Source organism: Protobothrops mucrosquamatus, unplaced genomic scaffold, assembly GCF_001527695.2.
Source record: "Protobothrops mucrosquamatus isolate PMUCROS unplaced genomic scaffold, P.Mucros_1.0 scaffold1102, whole genome shotgun sequence".
Lineage (NCBI taxonomy): Eukaryota > Metazoa > Chordata > Lepidosauria > Squamata > Viperidae > Protobothrops > Protobothrops mucrosquamatus.
In genome coordinates, this window is record NW_015387323.1 from 146,264 (window position 1) to 155,524 (window position 9,261).

Sequence of the window (9,261 nt, forward strand, 5' to 3'; positions counted from 1 at the left end):
GACCACCGAATCCCGTATGCCTCTTTCTCCCACACAGGCCAGCGCTGTTCCGTTTCGGTGAGTTTCTTGGATGTATACGCACAGGGTTGCAATACCCCTTCATCGTTTTCTTGTAATAGTACAGCTCCCACTGCCACATCACTTGCATCCGCCTGTATTACGAAGGGCTTATCCATGTCTGGGTGCCTCAGTACTGGTTCGGCAGAAAAAAGTCTCTTTAATCTCTCAAACGCCGCTTGGCATTCCATTGTCCATTTTAGTGGCTGGCTAGGTTTTACTGAGGATGCACCCTTCGTTTTTAGTAAGTTTGTGAGGGGCAGGGCTATCTGGGCAAATAAGGGGATGAATTGGCGGTAAAAGTTTGCGAAGCCCAGGAAACTTTGCAGTTGCTTTCTTGTGCGGGGTGGTGCCCATTCTAATACTGCTCTGACCTTCTCTGGGTCCATTTCAATGCCCTGTGGGGATATGCGATAACCTAGGTAGTCTATCCTCTCCTGGTGGAATTTGCATTTCGAGAGTTTGGCATATAGGTGGGCGGCTCGCAGTTTCTTTAAAACCGCTCTGACTAGGTTGACATGTTCCTCTTTTGATTCAGTGAAGATAAGAATGTCGTCTAAGTAAACCAGGACCCCCTTAAATAGGTGCTCCCTTAGAACGTCATTAATTGCATAAATACCGCGGGGGCCCCTTGTAATCCAAATGGCAAGACTTTGAATTCGTAGCACCCCATTGGGCAGTTAAATGCGGTCTTCCATTCATCCCCTTCCTTAATTCTCACGCGATAGTAAGCTTCCCTTAGATCTAGTTTAATAAAAAAAAATTCTTTCGAGAGGTGTGATAACATGTCCTTCATGAGGGGCAGGGGGTATAGGTTGCTTTCACTGATTGTATTCAGGGACCTATAATCCACGCATAAGCGTAAAGAGCCGCCCTTCTCTCTAAAGAGGACCGGGGGAGCCACTTTAGGCTTGGCTGGCTCAATGAACCCCCTTTCTAGGTTTTTCTTTATGAATCTTTCCATTTCTTCCTTCCCACGATGGACAGAGGTAGGGGGTTCCACAGCCTCCATCACTCTCATGGCAGGTTCTTTTGGCTTGGCTGGAGACTTTCCGGATTTGCTGGCTGGTGATCTGTCTGGGTTGTGCTGGGGGGCTTTTGAGCGGCATTCTACAGCCCAATGCCCCTCTCTCCCGCACTTGAAACACCCCATTTGCTTCTTGGCCGTAGTTGATGGTTTCACTGGTTCACGTGTCAACTCAGGCGGTGAGCGGCTCCATTGTTTTCCTCGGCGGTGCCTCTTCAGTATGTCGATTTCTGCTTCCTCTGCCAAGACGTACCATTCGTCAAGTTGGTGTGGGTCCCCTCAGGGCAGGCAAGTGTCATATAGGTCGTAGTTTAGCCCGTCTTTGAAGTGGCTAAGGAGGATGTCTTCTGTTGGCTGGCAATGGCCCGGAATTCTTGCGTATTTTCGGCTACCGGGTGTTTGCCTTGCCTCATCGTTTTGATCCTTTCGCGGGCTTTGCGATCAGCCAGGGGGTCCTCAAATCGCCTTCTCAGAGAGGACATGAAACGGTTGAAGTTGTTGAGCTCTGGGGCATTGGAGTTGTGCAAGTTTGTCGGGCAGATTGCACGATCCGGATACGAGCTTTGTCGCTGGGGATGTGCCAACCGTATTCCTCCATGTAGCTGAGGACTTGGGTTAGGAAAAACCCCAAGCGTGTTGGCTCCCCCTTGAATCTCACGTCCAGCGGCGGGAGTCTTTGAATGGATCGGTGCCTTCGTTGTCGATGGTAGTGTCTTCCATCCAGATCACCATCTGCGGGTTGGCGGGGAGTGGGGACTACTGGATCAGCAGACGTCCCCGAGGCTGCAGGTTCCACTTCCCCCTCGGTGTCTCTCCCGTTGCGGCTCCAGGAGCTGGGGCGGCCGTAGGGCTCAGAATTCTCCTCTCCTAGGCAGCTGAGGGTTCTCTTCATCAGGTCGATAGCTTTCTCTAGGATCCAGCCCGAGTACGGTGCCCAGCTCCCTTCCTCTTCACTTGCATACAGGGATTTCCCCATCTCCTGCTTCCATTCTGGTTGGTTGGCCCCCCGTCTCAGGGTCACCTTTCTTGATTTCTTTTCCCACTCGCCTTTCTTTCCAACGCCCATTGACCACCGAGGTTTGTGGTCCCGTGTCTCCACCACCTCTTCTCCTGAGGAATCTGACCTCTCAGATCCCGACATCTGGCAGGGTTTCAGTTGGGGCAGCGGCTCCCTTTCCGGGGAGTTTTCTCCTTTCCCTGCTCCATCGTCTGACATGGTAATTTTTGCAAAGTCCCCCGGCAAGGTTCTCCCTTCCAGGTGGACTACTTCTGCAGGTCCTGTCTAATGTAAGGACCCACCCCACTTTGCATCTTAAGAAGACAGAACTCTTGGAATATTTCTTCCAACAGGCATCTTTATTAAGAGAACATGGTTGCAGGCGTTCTAGACAGGACCTGGGGCTCAAGCCCTATGGTTCAAGGTTTTAAGTGTTCCCAAGCAGCCCCCCCACACCACCGTCCTTCCAGCGACAATCCCAGGCATTACATTTCCACCCCCTTTTCCTCACGGCCAGCGGAAGGGAGACTTCAGAGAGTAGTAGATGAAAGCTGATGGACCCTATTGTTGTGGTCAGTCCTTTTGGTGCAATCCACATTCAGTCCCTTTGAAGTTGTAAGGAAGGAAGTGAGAGCCATAAAACCCCTTTGCTCATCCCCCTTCCCCTTCGTAGTATGACAGAATCCAGAGAGGGCAGAAATGGGGGTTTCCATAGTTGATAACTAGAGATGAAATATAACTGGATTCTGACACATATAATGTGGCAAACATGGAGAGACATTTCTGAAAGGCGGGGTTTTATGTCATCCATGTTTGTTGTTGCTCCGGGACAAAAACAAAATGGTATATTAAAAAGGAAAGAACACTTGCCCACAGGTATATTTTACAAGCATTCTTTTGGAATTTTGCACCTGTTAAGCTCCAGCCATAAACTGTTTGTCAAGATAGCTTTCCCCAATATACTGTATATCTTGGTATGTGAAGTAGAGATAATGAGATCTGTATTCCAAAATCCCTGAGCTGACCAAATTGAGAGGAATCTACCCACAGTTTTTTCCAGTCTTGTACACAAATGTAGGAGGGGAGATTACTGTACTTCCCCACATCTAAATTTGCACGTCACGTTAACCATAATTCAATGGTGTACTGCATTGTGTGTTAGCGTGTTGGATGAACTCAGTGCAGTTTGTGAACATGCTGCCCTTCAACAACCAAAGCTTAGCCCAATGTGCCAACAAAGGAGTGTTCACTTTTTCCCACTATTCCTTTTGCAGGAGCTGCAGGAGAATCAGAGCACACCCAAGCGGGAAAAGCAGGAATGGTTGCTGAGACAAAAAGAGAACATGCAACATTATCAGGCCGAAGAAGAGGCCAACCTTTTGCGGCGCCAGCGGCAATACTTTGAGCTACAATGCCGCCAGTACAAACGCAAGATGCTGCTGGCACGCCATAACTTGGACCAAGATTTGCTGCGGGAGGTGGGGACCAGTAATTGGTGCCCGGTGGGAGCAGGAAGGGGGTGTCGGTCTATGTTTGAAAAGCAAAACTGCAGGAGATGTACTCTGAGGGGTGGATGTGTTGGACAGGCTAAATTGTGTGCCCATTTTTCCACCCGTATCTCTTTGGAAAGAGTTGGCATAATGAACGGTTACTTGAATGTCTGCCTTTGCAAGCTCTTTGTGACATTTATTAATTAAATGTCCACTAATTAAATGAAGTTAGGCCACCCAATTCCATAGCAACTCTCAGCAGGGTATAATATTAAACCATTTAAAATATTACAATACAAAACCATATAGCAGTGATGGCGAACCTTTTAGAGACCGAGTGCCCAAACTGCAACCCAAAACCCACTTACGTATCGTCGGGTGCTGGGTGGGCGTGGCCAATTGGGTGGGTGTGGCCAATTGGGTGGGCGTGGCTTCGGTGGTAATGGCAGACTGGGTGGGACTAAAAAGTTCAATCAATCAATTCCAACTTTGCGAGATCTTTTTTTTTCCCGCAAGAAGTTAAAATTGATTGATTGAACTTTTTTTTTTTTTTTGCACATGGCGGAGGCCTAAAGCGAAAAGATTTTATAAAACCCAGCTAAAGGCCTAGGACTGGGGCGACGGCGTGCGTGCCCACAGAGAGGGCTCTGCGTGCCACCTGTGGCACGCGTACCATAGGTTCGCCACCACGGCCATATAGAAAACCATTCAGAGAAAAATAGCACAGCCTAGTTAAGAGGAGTCTGCCATCAACTTTAGTCCAAGGCCTGGAGAACAGCCAGGTTTTAAGAGGTTGTTTAAATTGTGCCAGATTGGAGGCTATATGAATCTTGGGGGATGATTTTAGAAGACAAAGCCCAGACTCTTTTGGTCCCATCGGATAACATTGTCTAAATAAATGGGAACCAGAGCATGTTGACTGTGGCTAGTCATGGGATGAGCAGATAATCTGCCATGCCACAAAGGACATTATAGGTAACTAGACAACCGGTGACCCATCAGGTCATCCTTTCAGAGATGTTTCCTTACCAGATTCCTGAATGACAGAAGGTCTAATGTAGTGTCTTCACTGGAAAAATTGCCCATGTTGAACTGTATAGCACAATCAGACATCAGCACAGGAAATATTTTATGACATTATGTATTATGTCATAAACTGTTTTATGATAATTTTGATGTCATAAAATGTTTTTTAAAATTTGCCAAATTTCAATTCCATGGGAGTTGTGGGTCTCAAATTTTGAGGAGCCTTGGTTCAAAAATAGTTGCCTAAACATCATTTCACCCAGTTAAAGGTTATGGAAATGAGAGTTTTAGAAAGAGAGAGGAAGAGATATAAGCAGCACCTCGAATTGCATCTGGAAGTCTGTTGATAAGTGCAGCTTTCTAAGCAAGAGTATTCCTGGTCACAACTGCCACCAGCTGTTTGAGCAGGAGTTGTGAGTCCATGAAGATCTTCAAATTGTGCCACAGTCCCGAAGGAGGAAGTATTAGCCATTTCAAGAGTAAAGATGGAATATCTCCAGACCTGGGTAGTCCACATATTCAAAACCACTTGGTCTTCTCAGGGTTGGGTGTTTCTACCCATCCACATCTACACAGCCTCAAGGACTGGAACAAGACCTTGAGATAATCACCTGGTCAGCCCAGTGTCAAGACATAACAGTTGGAGATCATAATCAGTCATGATATCTGACCCCAAATCAATGCAGTCCCGTGTAGATACTACATTGGAGTGTGTGTGTGAGGCATATTGTGTGAGGCGTATTGAGATCTAATCCACCCTGTGTGTCAAAAGTCTCGGGCTTGATCTCCCTGCCAACACCAACTAAACCCAGCTACAGAGAAAGGAGGAGAACCACTCCCAATCCCTAGATGGTCCAGAAGGATATCATGGCTGATAATATTGAAAGCTGCTGAGAGACCAAAAAGAGCTAGAATGATTGGCCTCCCCAATTCTCTCTCCTCTAGCGGTCAACAGGTGTAGCCAATGCTCTCTCAAGTCTAAAAGTATGTCCTACTCCGAAGCCTGATTGGAAGGTAGCTAGATAACTTTTTCTCCAAAGCCCTATGAAGATGTACTGTAGCTCAACCACCTTCTCAAAAAGAGGAGGTTAGAGGGGGGGGGAACCACTTTCTACCCCATACTTTTTCCTCTTCCCCTCCCCTAGTTTCCCATTGTTTTCATTTTCTTTTGTATTTTATATTTTATATTCTGAGAAATTAATAAATTTTGACACGGAAAAAGAAGAGGTTAGAGATGTGGGGGGACGACACACAGCTGTGTATCCCCAATCATCCACATCCATCCATTAACCATAGATTACTGCTTTTGTGTAAGGGTGAACCCAGTGAGTGGCTAGGAATGAAGCAATTCTATTTGAGAGAATTACAAGAAATGAATTAATTCCACTTCAACTGCATGTCCAGCTCTCAAAACACTTAAAATCCAGTTCTCATGCTTGCATCCTTCCAAGTTCAGGTGATGACCATTTTCTGACATCTTTCACAAACTATAAGGATTAGAAACTACTGCGAGGCTGCATTTTACAGGGTACAACTTCTAGTTTTAATCTCTCATTGTTCACTAATACAAATAGGATACTGTCCAAGGGCAATGAAAAAGAGTTGCTGTTGTTGGGCCATTAGAGAAGAGGGAAGTCATTGGAAGTCTTTGGACAAAAGAAAGAAAAATGCTGAGTATTTCATATATATTGGAACTGTAGATATTCTTTATGGAACATGACATTCTGACTGCTCTCTTTCCCCATCTCCCACCTCCAGGAACTGAACAAGAAACAAACACAGAAGGATCTGGAGTGTGCCATGTTGCTGCGCCAGCATGAGTCCACCCAGGAGTTGGAATTTCGTCACCTTCATACTGTCCAGCGTACCCGCACAGAGCTTACCCGTCTGCAACACCAAACTGAGCTGTCAAACCAGCTGGAATACAATAAACGTCGTGAACAGGAACTGCGCCAGAAGCATGCCATGGAGGTCCGGCAACAGCCTAAAAGCCTCAAAGTAGGTGCTACCTACACCCTGCCTTGCTGCCAGTTGTGCCCGGAAGGGCAGGTTGTGGGAATTCTGGAGTCAGGGCAGGGGCACTCGGGAGTGACAGAAATGGACAGATATGAGGCTGGAAGTCTAGACTTTGGACAGGACCTCTTGGGTGGGCATGGTCCTTGTGACAGTGTGGCGGGGGATCAGGAGCATCTGGCAGATTTGGAATACGTGCCCACTGAGTATCTAGATCCCAAAGGATGTCAATTGGATGTCCTGGAATCAGATTGTGTTTGTGATGATCCAGGTGATGGCACACATGTTGGAGAGGTTTTGGAGTCAACTCAGAGCGAAGCTGAGGTAGTAAATGTAGGAATAAAATATCCAGACCTTTTAGGGAAGTATACACATGCAAAGAACATTTTAAAGCCTGAGCTAGACAGTCACAAACAGGTGGTCCAGGAATGCAATCAAGAGGAGGAAACTCCAGAGCTGGAAGCAGTGCATGCTGGGTCTCATGTCCAAGAGTGGTCACAAAAGGGCGTTCTAGGCTTGAGGGATCAGGGCGTAGAGTCTTTGATGTCAGAAATAAGAGATTGCGGAGAGGTGAAGCCAGATTGGCCCTACATGGCAGATATAATTCCAGATGGGCAGGAAGCAGCAATTTTGGAGGAAAGACAGGAATGTCTGGGGCTTGACGGGGAGGATCACGATGTCTTAGGTTCAAGCAGCAAAGGGTGGATTTTAGACTATTCTATGGCAAGCCTAAAACAGCAAGAAGTATATAGCAAGGGAGTTACCGATGTAGGTCTCAACCAGACGTTTCTTGGAGAACTGAATGGCTGCAGAGACGCTGCTGAGGCTCTGCTGCCAATCTGGGGGCGACCAGGTGTTCCCGAGCCTGATGGCCAAGAAGCCGGTGATGAGCTAGAGCCATTTCTGTGCACAGAGGATTTGTACACTCCGTCTCTCCCCACTATCCTTGAGGAGGGGTCCTTGAGAGGATCAGGTGATGGCTGCCCAGCCAGTGACGATCCCTACAGTCAACAGGGGGCTGGCAAGTCCCATCTGGGGCCCCCTTCTGTGGCAACCTTTTTGCCCCATGTTCTCTGTGTGGCTTTGGCCCTGTTGGTCTACGCATATCCTTGTGCCCCCACTCTCCTGCTTTTGCTCGCTGCTCTCTGGGCCCAGGGGGGCAGTTTTCAAGATATCCTCCTGGACCTTGAAGGATTCTTAGTGGGCCTGGAGGTTACATACACCCTGTTGCACTCTGTTTTTCTTCTCTCTGGGACCTCCTTCCTTCTTCTTATCAAGTTGGGGGGTACAGTGGGGGTAGTGGGTTTGAGCGCCAACAGGGGGCGCCTGTATGTTCCGGTCATTCTTTTGGCCTCCTACCTCTTAGCTTCTCCCTGGGTTTTCCTGCCCCTTTATCTCCTTGGGGTCCTGGCAAGGCGCACCCTAAAGGGATTCCCCCGCCACGCCCGTTGGTTTTTGCTCTTGGCTCTCCTGCATTTCCCACGCCCGGTTTTCCGCATCCTGCAGCGCCTGGGGCTGGTTAGCAAACAGGGGCTCTTCCGCCTCTTCCCCAAAACAAACAAAGGCAACTTCTGGAGTCGTATCCCAGTGCTATCCCGCCAGCGGCAGCCACCCCTCCCTTGGCACCACCGGATCTTCTCTCTCCTTGCCAAACCGATCCGTACCCTCAACAGGATTCTCACCAAGGTGATCTGCGCTCAGCTGCCCCCTTCCATGCTCCACTGTCTCAAGGGCTTGTATGTCTTGAGGGAGGAAAGGCCCAGCCGTATCCCCTGCTTGGTGGCCCGTGCGGCCAGGCCCAGAGGCCGTTCCAGCGGGCCAGTGAGACGGTTGACTAGAAGTAGTGGTCGTGTGCATGTCGTGTGCATGTCAGGAAGCCCTGGAGATAACCGCCCTCAGTACCTTGGGTTTCTACACCTTGCCTAACATTGTGAAACAAGCCATTCCGGTTGAATTGCTGCATCCTGTCTCTTACATGCTATATTCTGTGCCATGGGCCAGCTTCTGGAATTCTGGGCAATCAGACAGAAGCACTTTTTCAGTATTTACTCTCAAAGCCATTTTTTTTCTCCCTCCAAGGTTTGTTGATGTTTTGCTGTCTTGTTACCAGGAGGCTCTGGACAAGATGTGTTTGGTAAAAGAAACTTTAATATGGGCAGAGAGGAGAACCAAACCTTGTGCAAGCTCTGATTGTTTACATATTGGGGATGGATGGGGGGGGGTTGTCTTGTGTTCATTGTGTCAACGAGGAAAGAATCACCTGATGTCCTTTTGAGTCAGCTATTTGGGAGGGCCAAATACTTCCTATTTCCATCATCTGGGATAAGAGCTTGAGCTCCAGGTTTGCCAAAAAAAAGGGGGGTTCCATCCTTACAAATTCTTTCTCGTAACCCCTATTTAAAAGATCCAGTAATGGCTGTTTTTTCCATCTTCAGCATCTCTTGCACAGTGAGGAGATTAATAATAATAATAATAATAATAATAATAATAATAATAATAATAATAATAATAATAATAATAATAATAATAGTAAAGTTGGAAGGGACCTTGAAGGTCATCTAGTCCAACCCCCTGCTCAGGCAGGAAACCCTATACCATTTCGGACAAATGGCTGTCCAGTCTCTTCTTAAAAACTTCCAGTGTTGGAGCAT

At 47.7% G+C, this 9,261-nt stretch overlaps 1 protein-coding gene across 1 annotated transcript in view; it reads left to right on the forward strand.

The window, feature by feature from the left end:
• Nucleotides 1-9,261, forward strand: part of LOC107291272 (serine/threonine-protein kinase TAO2-like) — a 54,435-nt gene that overhangs the window by 27,460 nt on the left and 17,714 nt on the right. Inside the window, exons 15-16 of the mRNA XM_015820263.1 lie at nt 3,356-3,559; nt 6,356-6,595. Of these exons, the coding sequence (XP_015675749.1) occupies nt 3,356-3,559; nt 6,356-6,595 (444 nt within the window). The remainder of the gene's footprint in view (nt 1-3,355; nt 3,560-6,355; nt 6,596-9,261) is intronic.